The sequence below is a fragment of the Watersipora subatra genome, chromosome 10 (assembly GCF_963576615.1).
Source record: "Watersipora subatra chromosome 10, tzWatSuba1.1, whole genome shotgun sequence".
NCBI classification, from domain to species: Eukaryota; Metazoa; Bryozoa; class Gymnolaemata; order Cheilostomatida; family Watersiporidae; genus Watersipora; species Watersipora subatra.
The window spans coordinates 29,282,420-29,297,012 of record NC_088717.1 but is presented as its reverse complement, the minus strand read 5'-3'; the positions used below and the strand labels follow the sequence as shown (position 1 = coordinate 29,297,012).

The 14,593-nt window shown below is 35.9% G+C and overlaps 1 protein-coding gene across 1 annotated transcript in view; it reads right to left on the bottom strand.

Annotated features, from left to right (window-relative positions):
- The window catches only part of LOC137405723 (calcium uptake protein 3, mitochondrial-like), a 112,923-nt gene that overhangs the window by 23,698 nt on the left and 74,632 nt on the right, over window positions 1–14,593 (bottom strand). The window contains exon 5 of the mRNA XM_068092088.1: window positions 10,224–10,306. Within this exon, the coding sequence (XP_067948189.1) occupies window positions 10,224–10,306 (83 nt within the window). The remainder of the gene's footprint in view (window positions 1–10,223; window positions 10,307–14,593) is intronic.

Here is a 14,593-nt window from a genome sequence, read left to right as displayed (position 1 = left end):
TGGATCGACAGCCAAATGGCTCCAGTTTTGCATAGAAATACTCTGCCACCCCCCAAATGATGCGCATTTCAAAAATATGTGTCAAAGTGAGGAGTTGTCATTGCTTGTCTCACTCATACTTCCGTGCCTACATGTGCATGTATTTCATTTCATAGGCTGACACAAAGCCTACATATGCATCTATTTCATTTCATACGCTGCCACAAAGGAGCTTTTCACCTCAAATTTTTCTAATAACTTCAACACAATTTCCCTTCAAAATAGCAAGTTTTGTTTACTTGGCTATTCTATGGGAGGTACAAAAGCACAACTTCGTTCGGTCATGGGACATCATTTTACTGTGGCTCAAACTGTAGACTGACTGCACTCAGCAAGAATATATAAGTGATTAACAGTATGTTACCACTCCTATATATAAAATTTGTGATCTGAGAAATGGCCAGGACAATTGATGATTAGAGATGATATGAACAAGAGGTTGACAATGCCATGAGGAAACTCAAAGCTAACATTAACCTAGTCTTAACCAGATGGGTAATGCGACTCGGTACAGAACAAACCAGCTCAGTATGGTTTATATCGCTATTGCTTACAGGGGCAACCAGATTAGAAATACAACGGCTTAAGCTGTAGAAATTGTGTTGTGTTAAGGCATTTATCTCATTACCAACGCTGTCTCTCTCTCTCTCTCTCTCCCTCCCCCTCCCTCCCCATCTCCCTCTCTCTCCCTCTCTGTCCCTCTCTCTCTCCCTTCTTTTCTCCCTCCCTCCCTCCCTCCCTTCCTTTCTCCCTCCCTCTCTTCCTTTCTCTCCTTCTCCTTCCCCCTCTCTCAAATAGAGGTTTTATAATAGGTCTGCTCTAGTCTGGTGCAAATATCACCAGACGAGAGCAAACCTACCATAAAACCTCTATTCAAACGCCACCTTTATTTGAACACCACCTCTATTTGACCGCCACTATAGTAGAAGGGTTGAAAAATAGAGCACCGCTCTCTATTTGACCGTCCCCTTCAATTGATCGGTACTCTGACTATCTTTGATCTGTATCAACCCATAATATCAAGCGATTCGTAGAAAAGTCTCCACAAAACCGTATTAATAATGAATCGGTTACATAACAATTAATTCTGTCGTTGTTTATGTTCATATTGAAGTCCGTTTCCCAACTTCAAAGTTGTTCAGTTTTTTCCGTTAAAAATTTGAAAGCAACACCATAGAAATAATAATTATATCAGGCTAGTAGTAGTTCCTTGTTGAACATGATCTTGATGCTTCGAAGCCTATGAAAAATGGTTTACATTTACAATGGTATATGAATGACTAGTTTCAGATTAAAAGATTCAAAGGTTAGCGGCAATGCGGCCAAAGGTTTTTATCATTATTTGTGGCAAATGCAACGCAAAGTTTTGCTCTGCTAAAAGATTGTTAGGATGCTAATATCGACTATTTCAGCAGTGCAGAAAAAGAGTTAAGGTCAGAAGACATTGTGGAAGGTATTGAATAGTCAGAAACAGATAAATAAAGAAAACAATCAGAATGCTACAGACCGAGCATATGACACAAATATTTTTCTATCAAAATTGCTAATTTTTGTTTCTGCATGTATTCTAAATATGGTTTGTTTACATAACTTGTTCTTGAATATATATTTAATATATATTTGTAGCAGTTAATACATTATCATTAAATAATCTAACTAATAATCTAAATAATCATTCTAACTTTTAAACTTCACATCATGAGAAAAGTGTTTTTGTGCAGTTCAAATAAATTAGGAGAAAAAAATGAAACAGCTGTAAAGGTTTTCAAACGTTTCCAAACAACAAGTTTGAAGTTGAGTAAAATACATATTAAAACTTTACGTACTGTCAAACTCGGATAACTCGCCCTCGGATAACTCGCCCTCGGATAGCTCGCCCTCGGATAGCTCGCCCTCGGATAACTCGCCCTCGGATAACTCGCCCTCGGATAGCTCGAGCACATGGTTAACTCGAATAGATTTCTTTGGTTTGTTCCCACGCAATGATAAATTGCCTTAGATAACTCGACCTTACCATCATAAGCTCGAAATTTTTTTGCCCAACGGCTAATGAGACGGTTATTATCTCTTTAAAATATCACTTTATTCAGAGCCATAGAGATAAACATCAACTTTTAGTAGTTCTTAGGCGTCGTTATTACCATCATTGGCAAAATATTTTTGTTGATGACTTTTCTAAAGGTTTGCACAAAATCAAATTTTAACAAACATCCACTTTGCGAAGGCCTTTCAAAAGCAAGGAAAAGTGAGGTAGCCTTCGGATAAACTTAATGTAAATTTGGCAAAATTGATCTTGGTTAAAACGCTCAGGGAAAAAGATGTTTTTCTTTATGAGCGTTTTAACCGCGATCAAGTTTTGCCAATTTTAACCTGAGAACGTCCTGGCAGTCACAACACCTAAAACAACAAACAAATCTCAAGTGATTGAAAAATATCTATACTTTCTGACAAAATTTTTTTTAAACTTTACATGAGAGGCCCTTTAACTTGCAACAAGCAATCTATATTTTTGATTTATATATAGTTTGTATATACATTGTACGTTCATGTATCTACTGATAAATACATGCACTTGTGACAGTGCTCTGATAACTCAAACACTTTGGCTCAGTCCCGTGAAGTTTGAGTTATCTTGAGTTGCACTGTATGTGTGTAGTAAGCTAAATTCACTTATGTTAGATTCAACATTAATGTTACCCGCCTGTCTCGAAGGTAAGAACTTCCCACGGTACGTATTGCATGTTGTACATTGTATTGTTACATTTTCTTGCAGATCATAATCACTAAATACACTGAAGTTATTGTAGGTAACCATAGTTACTTAACGTTAAACAATTGTTTTGTTACTAATTTTGAATGAGGATGATTTTGATCAGTTTTACCTGTAGGTGTTTGCATTAGATAATTACTATGGGTCTCCATACCACTCTATACCACTCTATACGATATGTTCAATACCACTCTATACCATTCTATACCACTCTATACGATATGTTCTATACCACTCTATACCGTTCTATATCACTCTATACGATATGTTCTATACCACTCTATACCATTCTATTCCACTCTATATGATATGTTCTATACCACTCTATACGATATGTTCTATACCACTCTATATGATATGTTCGCCCCATGATGCCAACGCTGAAACGAATTAAAATTATATAATGGTAGGTATCAGTAAGTATAATGGTAGGTATAATGGTAGGTAGGTATCCTATACCAAATAGTTTTTCATTGTAATCGTGGCAAAACAGACTATCACTATGTTTCCATGGTGCGCAGTACTGCGAAGCAGCCCCCTCCGAAGTCGAGGGGATTGTACGTGTCCATGCTGTGCAGTGGTTTTCAGCAAATACCTAAAATTAGCCAGAGAAGAGAAATTGTATAAATCGAATCGCCTGATGGAGAAATAGAATCGATCATGGATACCGAACGTCATAAACGGTCTTTTTATGATTCCGTCGTCATTATACTTTTATTTACAATACACATTCACAAGGTTTTACAAACCTTGACTCACTTTTTACATAGTAATGTATTTTTAATAAGTATTTTTAAGTAACATATTATTTAAACGTTAATTTAGGACTTGCCACCTATTTTTTGAAAAGTGTTGGCATCGATAACAAAGTCCAGGAAAGTAATCACCTCATCATCCTTGTGAATGCAGACCATAATTAAATTTAGGTGAAAGAAGATCGGAAGAATAGTAAAAAAACAAGATTAGCAGGACAACATTTGTACTAGTTTATGGCCCTCGAAGAATCCGTCTCCACGGCATGAGAGCTATGCACAGCCACTGCGCAGTCGCTGTTTCCTTGCTGCGAATTTGCACTGGCTTCGCACTGATCAGTGCGCAGTGATTTCAGTGCGAAGACGCCGTTTCCATGATTCGGAGATAGCGCAACTCCGAAGCACTGCGCATCATGGAAACATACACTATATGTAGCGATTACATGCTAATGATTTCACATTTCCATTTAAACACCTTTACAGTTTTATTTTTCTTCTTAATTTATTTTAATAAAATACTTCTTTCAGGATATGAAATTTAAAAGTTACAGTGAACTGAAATTTTGTCACTTATCTGTTTGTAAACCGGTTTTGCCATAGCGGGTAACACTGAGCTGAGACAGCGAGCAACATATATCTCTTTCCTGCTTTGTGGGAGGTAATTCGGTGAATAGCATATCATTGTTGTTATTTCGTCGTAATCAGTACAATCGTTGAATTTTAATTTTGAGAGAAATTTTTGCTGATATCGTATGGCGGAAAACAAATTTGTCCTAGTATGGCGAGGATGAAAAAGCATCGTGTTTAATAGTTGGGCAAAAAAATTTATAACAGGGGCATCGTAGCCAGTGAGCACCATGTATTAATTAATACGTCATGCAGTGTGTGCAATCAGAAAAGGGTATTAAGGGTAGAAATTATAAGAACTGCGTAGCCTTGTGGTAAGATGAGCGATTAGAGGTATACAGCAATCTTTGTGAGTTCAAATCCAGCATGAAGTGAGCTCTTCATTCCAAGTTTTCAATAACTATATATAGCTGGACAAACAGGTAACTACAGATTGTTACAAACATTGAGATTCACATATATACTAGCTGTGCTACCCGGCGTTGCCCGAGACATAAAAAGTCTTTGGACAGAAAATTGATTTGTATTTAACATAAAACAACACTTTTCCATTCTAGCTTTCAAACTACATATCATGAGAGAAGTGTTTTGTGTAGTTGAAATAAATTATGAGAGCAAATAAAAACAACTGTAAAGGTTTTCAAACTTTGTCAAACAACTGTAACTTTCAAACTTCATATCATAAGGAAAAGATTTTGTGCAGGACAACTAAATTAAAAATAAATAAAACAACTGTAAAGGTTTTCAAACAACTGCAAATTTAAAATTTCTTAACTTGAAAGAAGTGTTTCGTTGAAATAAATTAAAAGGAAAAATAAAAATGTAAAAGTGTTTAAATGTAAATGTGAAATCATTAGCAAGTAATGGCTAAATATAGTCTATTTTGCTACGATTACAATCCAAAATTATTTTGTATACAATTATATGATATCAGTTTGTTTTAGTGTTGGCATGCAAAAATTGGCATGTAGGCTAATATCGTAGGTTATAGACGTACACAGCGTGGTATAGAAACTCATAGTCATTATCTAATGCAATCACCTCCTGGTAAAAATCATCATCATTAAAAATAGTACCAAAATACTATATTAACTTTGGTAACTATAGGTACCTATAATGACTTTAGTGAATTTAGTGGTTATGATCCGCAAGATAATATAACATTACAATGTACTACGTGCATGGAGAGTTTTTACCTTCGAGACAGATGTGTAACATAATCGCTGAATTTACCTTATATGAATTTAGTTTACTTGAAAGAAGTTTTAGTATACAATTTTAGTAAACTTTAAACTTTTAACAGAAGTTTTATCACTGCAAAACATTTTTATTATAACGGGTACCGGATACGGATAACTCACCATGGCGAGTTCGGCGATGTATATATTTTAATAACGTGTATAATCATTACAAAAATCGCCAAAATATAAGTTTAAGATAAATTATTGTCGATATCGTGGGGCAGAATAAATTAGACCTAACGAAAAAAAAACGAGGAAGCATCGTGTTGCATAAACCCAAGTCCGAAAATATTTCCTAACAGAAGCATCATAACGTGTGGGCGCAATGCTAAAATAATTAGCGTGCTCATAGGGTATGCGGTATATGAAAATGTCCTTGATCAATATGCTGTTTTAGCTCAGTGATGAAGTGTCCAGATAAGAACCATGCCGATTTATTCGTCGTGAGCTCAAATGCATCAGAACGCGGAATTTTAATATCAAGATTTTAATAGCTATAGCCGGAATGCAGACAGATCAAAATACATACTTTGAGATATATATATATATATATATCAATATACCATATAAATTGAGAATATTATTCATTCATGATAAGCACATGTATATATTATATGTATCATATATCATACATTAAATATACATACACTCGACGAAATGAAGGAGGACGAGCTTGATAAAAATGTATACAGATCAATAACATCTGTATACAGATCAATAACATCTGTATACAGATCAATAACATCTGATGACTATGAATAAAACAATTTAGACAAACTAACTTCGATTTTACTTTAAATTAATTATATATATTTACTAGCGGAATGACCGACGTTGCATGGGTGTTAAAAATCAGCTTATGAACAGTAACAGGTAATGTAGTCGCCTGGCACTTGCCATTAGCCTGGCACATTGCTAATGGCTAATTTGAGTAAGCAAATAATGCTAAACTTACTAATAAAAGATGTGAGAGCAAACATAAAATGATGTTGCGCCGTAACATAGAGCGGTATGCGTATTTTTCCCTACTTAGCGCCATATATTGCCCTATGAATCCATCAATCTAGCGTAGCTCAATGGTTTAGCATATCCTCTGGGGGCAGGCAGTTCGGAGATCAAATGTTCTGCGATACGGATTCTTCATTCCAAGATTTTAATAGCTATAGCTGGACAAACCGAATCACACACAGAAACACAGACTTTGAGATTTCTACTCTGCGCCCTTAGCAATCTACTAATAAAAGCATGGAAAAATCAGAAGCAACCAATTAGAAAATAAGTTTTGTGCACCCCTGCTTGACTTACTGTTCAGAATTCTTTTCCAAACATTTAAAACCAACATCTTTCAAATGTCATGCACGCTAGAAGTAATTTATATTGAAAGTTGGTAAACCAAGATTGCATTACAACATCTGAAGCACTAGCTCCACACTCAGATTCATTTAGATAATTAAGAGCAACGGAGTTCTTATATAGCAACACAAAAGACTCGTTAGCAGTTCACAAACTCTAATGGATTGAGTTGACCCCAGGGAGGAGCCGACTTGACCCCAGGGAGGAGCACTCTTGCATACTAGAGAGCAGACATTGGCATGCGAAAGGAATTTGCGTGGTTTTCTTGAACCTGCATTATGTATTCATAGGCGAATAGCTACATGCATGCATGCAGTAGCTATGTTCATATCGAAGGAGAGGCATATGGAAGGGTGTGAGGAGGTAGGGAGAGGTTAGCTTGATATGGGAACGCTGAACATCACACGCCTTGCAGACGGGCCCACGACGCGCCAATACTTGTGGCCCGTAGCAGAGTTGGAAACAGACATGCCCGCACCTCTCCTATCTGTAAATTATGGCGCAGTTTCACATTCATGTTGCGCAGCTACTAATAGTCTGCCAGCTCTGTATGGGGTCCAAGTCTATGCAAATTCTTGCCCATAACTCCATGGTTAAACCGAACCAAAGCTGCTATCACCCTTTCAGCAACTAGGGTATCTATGATGAAATAGCAAGAGACACGCACAGGGACACATGGGGATGAATTTCCTTCTTTTTCTACCAGCTCGGGCATCTGTATTTTTCTCAATGGCTAGACTAGACTTGTGGAGTGCCTGTAAATGCTGTTATATCTGCAACTTTCACTGGCGATATTGATTAAATCTTTAGAGTTATCATCTCTACTACTTTTAGGCTCCAATGAGGACAACTCCGCATAAAAGCGCAAAGCAGGCATCCAAACAGGATACAAGAGCTCCAGATACAAGAGCTAAGCAATGTGTGTTCATATGGTCCTCACATTGAGTAGTCTAATAAGATACCTAGTCTGGTCTAGTAAAAACATTGAATTGTCAGAAAAGATGTTTGTAGAGCTCATGTAGATCTCGTGAGAGTTTTTTCGCTGAGGGTATGTTTCATATCATTTAATATAACATTAATTAAAAGTTGACTTGCAGCCCGGGGCTTCCCAATGGTATTACCAGTCGGGAAGCCCTAGACTAAACATGTCGTTAAAGGTTGCCTTGCAATAAAATTAACATTACAGTTATTTGGTATCAAAAGATTCACCATGTCTTACTCTGTTGTGTTGTAGGTGCCAAATATGTGGAAATGCGATTACAAACTCTTAAAAGCTCAAAAACGAAAAGCTGCCGTAGATTGGAATCTCTTTATTTCGATAACATAACCACGAAATTTGGTTATCCGCTTGTCACGTGATGTTCTCACGTGAATTGAATGGCCAATAAAAAGCTCAACAAAAAACTTATCATCGTAGCACTAGTTTAAGACAAACACTTCAGGTTTTACCGAAGACCCCGTATCAAATATAGATGCTTGCTACTCTACAGTTTTGTTTCGGTTTGGTCTAATTGGCAAGTCGTAATCTAGTCATGTGACCCAATACTTTGCAAATAATTTATGCAGCACTTTTCAATTATCATAAATGACCAACAGGCTCGTCATAATTATCAGACAATGATATATACTCCTTCGAGCTAAGGCTAAAAAACTAAACGAATTTTTACGGTAAGTTATAAGATATCACTGCTAAAAGTGACAGCATTACGATGACGATAAAACAGACGCGTAAGAACAATATACATAGTTTTATTGAATGCGTGAAGCATATTTGTGAAAATATTTCGACGAATAAGGTTGCATGAAAGTGTAAACAGAAACCATCTCTCACAACTACATCACATTTGAGCCATTTTGGAAAGGGAATCCAAACTACGGCGGTCTCGTTTGGCTGGAATTTTCTGTTCGTTGTTTAGCTTTTAAGAGCTTGTAATCATCTTTCCACATATTTTGCACCTACAACACAACAGAGTAAGACATGGTGAATCTTTTGATATCAAATAACTGTAATGTGAATTTTGTTGCAAGTCAACCTTTAAAGGTTGACTAAAGTAGTACCATTGGAAAGCCCTGGGCTGTGCATATAGCTCAAGGTCTAGGGCTTCCCGATTGGTAATACCATTGCTAAGCCCCGGGCTGTGCTTATAGCCCAAGGTCCAAATCTTCCGATTGGTGGTGCGAGCTGTTGTTCGCAGAGGTGCAAGGATCAGTTACGAAGAAAGTGTAATTGTGGTGGCAACAACTTTCCTAGGTAAATTGGGATTTTCTCTTTTGGATATCAAAAATAAATTTGGTAACGCCATCAATCCTGAAAAATAATCTGCTGATTTCACTTAGCCTACTGACAAGGCTGACAGTGACATGAAGTAGTACAGTAGCATGAAGTAGTACAGTGACATGAAGTAGTACAGTGGCATGAAGTAGTACAGTGACATGAAGTAGTACAGTGGCATGAAGTAGTACAGTGACATGAGGTAGTACAGTGACATCAAGTAGTACAGTGGCATGAAGTAGTACAGTGACATGAAGTAGTACAGTGGCATGAAGTAGTACAGTGACATGAAGTAGTACAGTGGCATGAAGTAGTACAGTAGCATGAAGTAGTACAGTGACATGAAGTAGTACAGTGACATGAAGTAGTACAGTGGCATGAAGTAGTACAGTGACATCAAGTAGTACAGTGACATCAAGTAGTACAGTGGCATGAAGTAGTACAGTGGCATGAAGTAGTACAGTGACATCAAGTAGTACAGTGACATGAAGTAGCACAGTGACATGAAGTAGTACAGTGACATGAAGTAGTACAGTGACATGAAGTAGTACAGTGGCATGAAGTAGTACAGTGACATCAAGTAGTACAGTGACATCAAGTAGTACAGTGGCATGAAGTAGTACAGTGGCATGAAGTAGTACAGTGACATCAAGTAGTACAGTGACATGAAGTAGCACAGTGACATGAAGTAGTACAGTGGCATGAAGTAGTACAGTGACATCAAGTAGTACAGTGACATGAAGTAGCACAGTGACATGAAGTAGTACAGTGACATGAAGTAGTACAGTAGCATGAAGTAGTACAGTGACATGAAGTAGCACAGTGACATGAAGTAGTACAGTGGCATGAAGTAGTACAGTGGCATGAAGTAGTACAGTGACATGAAGTAGTACAGTGGCATGAAGTAGTACAGTGACATGAAGTAGTACAGTGGCATGAAGTAGTACAGTGGCATGAAGTAGTACAGTGGCATGAAGTAGTACAGTGGCATGAAGTAGTACAGTGACATCAAGTAGTACAGTGACATGAAGTAGTACAGTGACATGAAGTAGTACAGTGGCATGAAGTAGTACAGTGGCATGAAGTAGTACAGTGACATCAAGTAGTACAGTGGCATGAAGTAGGAAAGGTTCCTGTATAGGACAAGAGAAAACCAAGCTCTCACTTACCACTTTAAACTCGTCTACATCCACCCGTTGGTTGCCATCAATGTCAAACATATTGAAGGCTATTTCAAAGCCACTCTTGGCCTCTGTAAGCATACCATTACGCCATATAGAGTATATACCAGTTCTTAGATTAGAAAGTGGTTACCGGAGGGGAGAGGGAAAGTGCAGGCAGAGGTCCAACTTCAAAATTACAATGAATAGCATACAGGCGCGTAGAAGTACTTTTACAGTTTGTGCACTGCCGTGTTTCACAAATAAGTATCACATAAACTTACCAAACACTGCACACTCCGTACAAGAACCTTAGAAGATATGCTAACAGTAATATACATATATAACATATGGTAATATACATATATAACATATGGTAATATACATATATAACATACAGTAATATACATAGATAACATACAGTAATATACATATATATATATAACATACAGTAATATACATATATATATAACATACAGTAATATCTAGTCGTTCTTAAAGGTTGACTTGAGACAAAATTTATATTACAGTTATTTGGTATCAAAAGGTTGACCATGTCTTAGGCTACTCTGCAGCGTTGTAGGTGCAAAATATGTGGGAATGTGATTACAAGCTCTTAAATGCTAAAAGACGAACAATTAATCGCCACGATTACGAGATCGCCGTAGAATTGAATCCCTTTATTTCGAAGATGTACCAAACATTGTGGTTATTGTTTTGACACGTGATAACATCACGTGAAATGAAAGGCCAATAAAAGGCTCAATATAAAACGACTCGTAGCGAGTTCGTGAAAATGCAAAAAAGGATCGTGTTTCATAGAACTAATAGAATTCAGAGTTTCAATTAATACGGTCAGTACACTATACCGTATATAATAATGTGGGTAATCAATATCCCTTGCTGAGCTCAGGGGTAGAGCTTCTGATTGAAAAGTTTGCGAACGCAATCTCTCTAATCTTAAATTCATCCAGACGCAGAGTTTTAATGCCAATATTTTAATAGCTATAGCTGAGCATACCGAAGGACAGACAGAAGACAGACGATAAACTTTGAGAAATACAGATATAAATTGAACCTCGATCTGTTGTTTGCAGGTCAGGGGTTCTAGACCATAAAGCCAATAGCTGCCTATTGTAGGAGCTAATGTAGCAGCTCCGAAGTTGAGCATTAGAAGTTGAGTATCAGAAGTTGAACATTAGAAGTTGAGTATTAGAAGTTGAGTATTAGAAGTTGAGTATTAGAAGTTGAGTATTAGAAGTTGAGTATTAGAAGTTGACTATTAGAAGTTGACTATTAGAAGTTGAGCATTAGAAGTTGAGCATTAGAAGTTGAGTATTAGAAGTTGAGTATTAGAAGTTGAGTATTAGAAGTTGAACATTAGAAGTTGAGTATTAGAAGTTGAATATTAGAAGTTGAGTATTAGAAGTTGAGTATTAGAAGTTGAGCATTAGAAGTTGAGCATTAGAAGTTGAGTATTAGAAGTTGACTATTAGAAGTTGAGCATTAGAAGTTGAGCATTAGAAGTTGAGTATTAGAAGTTGAGTATTAGAAGTTGAGTATTAGAAGTTGACTATTAGAAGTTGAGTATTAGAAGTTGAGTATTAGAAGTTGAGTATTAGAAGTTGAGTATTAGAAGTTGAGCATTAGAAGTTGAGTATTAGAAGTTGAGTATTAGAAGTTGAGCATTAGAAGTTGAGTATTAGAAGTTGAGTATTAGAAGTTGAGCATTAGAAGTTGAGTATTAGAAGTTGAGTATTAGAAGTTGAGTATTAGAAGTTGAACATTAGAAGTTGAGTATTAGAAGTTGAATATTAGAAGTTGAGTATTAGAAGTTGAGTATTAGAAGTTGAGTATTAGAAGTTGAGCATTAGAAGTTGAGCATTAGAAGTTGAGCATTAGAAGTTGAGTATTAGAAGTTGAATATTAGAAGTTGAGCATTAGAAGTTGAGTATTAGAAGTTGAGCATTAGAAGTTGAGCATTAGAAGTTGAGTATTAGAAGTTGACTATTAGAAGTTGAGCATTAGAAGTTGAGCATTAGAAGTTGAGCATTAGAAGTTGAGTATTAGAAGTTGACTATTAGAAGTTGAGCATTAGAAGTTGAGCATTAGAAGTTGAGTATTAGAAGTTGAACATTAGAAGTTGAGCATTAGAAGTTGAGTATTAGAAGTTGACTATTAGAAGTTGAGCATTAGAAGTTGAGCATTAGAAGTTGAGTATTAGAAGTTGAACATTAGAAGTTGAATAATTATATAATTACTTAATTATGTAATCGAGACAATTACATCATTAGAAGTCAACAGGTTTATAGTGTGAGCAACTGAGTATAAACTTTCTTTTAGGCAGAAATAATATTTATGATTTCCTATAAATGTTTGCATGGTTTGTATTTTGTATATTTTATGATATTTGTAATTATTAGCTTTAACATAATAAAGCTAATAATTATATAATTACCTAATTATGTAATCAATGATTACACCAGGGTATCGATGTAACATCGTAACCAAGTAACATCGTAACCAAGTAACATCGTATCAATAATCAATAATGGTCTCAGGCTAGTAGTAGCTCTCTGTTTAACACCGTCTTGCTACATCGAAGTAGCCTACATATATAAAAACACGGCTTAAATTTCTGATGGTATGTAGATGACCTTTCAAGCAACGCTACAGAAATAATTACTGACTCAGACTAATAGTGGTTTCTTGTTTAACTTGGTGCTGATACTTCCAAATACATGTACATATATGAAAAACAGTATAAATTTACGATGGTAAATGGAACTTGGAAAGCAACGCCATAGAAATAACTACTAACTGTCTCAGGCTAATACCGGGTACAGGGTATCAGGGTACAGTAGTAGTTCCTTGTTTAACGCTTTCCTAATACTTCAAAGGACATGCATATAAAAACTGGCTCGCAAGTTTCAGACCAACGGCTACGTTTAGCGAGCAAACATTCAGCGCTGCATCAGTGCTAAATGCAGCGAGTGAAAGTTTTGCTTTGCCGAAAAATTGTTTGGACACTAATCGACTGGTTCAGCAGTGCAGAAGAAGAATTGAAGACAAAAGATATTGTGGAAGGTATTAGAAAACTAGAATATGTTCGTTCCATCGACATCAGAAAGCAACAATCAGAAGGCATCTATCTGATCAAACGACGAAAATATTTTTGTTTTAAAAATGTTAATTTTTGTTTCTGCACGTTTGTTTGTTTTATTTCATCAACAATATATGAATATATACAAAAGAAAATAAAAACCTGACAACGAGCATCCAGAGAAGGTGATGATGAGGCCATGTGCGCGATAGCAAAAGGTAATACTTAGCGCGGACCTAGGTCGCAGATTACAGGCAAAAATTAATTAAGCATTATAGTCAAAAAATTATCTTAATAGCCATGCCCTTAAACTCTTCTTAAAACCTAACGTGTGTTGTATACTGCGAATAGAAATAGGCAGAGTGTTCCATAAAACAGCTTCTTGATAAATTGCTCTTTTGTGACCAGCAGCGGAAGATGATTTAGGTAGAGGTAAGTTGAATTTAGAACTTCGAGTGTAATAGTGCTGTGAGGGATGAGAATATGTTGAGTAAAAAGATATATAAGCTCTAAGCAAAGTCCAAAATTTAAACAACTGACTAACATTCAAAATGTTGCACTTTTTAAAACAGATCCCCAATCGAGAAATAAAAAGGTTTCTTGTTAATAATGCGAACTACTCTTTTTTGATAAATAAACAATTTTTCAAGATAAATTAATGGAACATTTCCCCAGGCTTCAATACAATAGGAAATTTTTGAATTGATCAATGAGTTATAAAGTAAAATTAGAATACTTCCTGGTAAACGAAAAGATAATCGGCACAATATAGGCCACTAAGTGGACGTAATTGTTTTAATAAGCTTTCTGTATGTAATTTCCAGTTTAAATTGTTGTCAATAGTTATTCCAAAAAATTTAACACTGTCTGTTTTCTTAATTATATTTAAAACACAATTTCTTAATTATATTTAACCATTTAAAAACAGAGAACTTATATTTAATTTAAAGTTGTTCTGATAGTTCTTTAAAATAATGTAATTTGTCTTCTTAATTTTAGTAGTTAATTTGTTTTGTTGACACCATCTTGTAAGTTCTATCAAATCAGTGTTTACAAGGTTAATGTCATCATTTAAGTTTTTTGATTTGTAAAATAAGCTAGTATCATCAACAAACAATATAGGCGTTAGGAATTTTAGGTTAGAGCATACGTCATTGATATACAGTGAAACTCGGATAACTCAAACTTCAAGGGACCGAGCAAGTGTTCGAATTATCAGAGCGTTCAAGTTATCAGAGCACTGTCACAAGTCCATGTATTTACTTATTTATTAGTA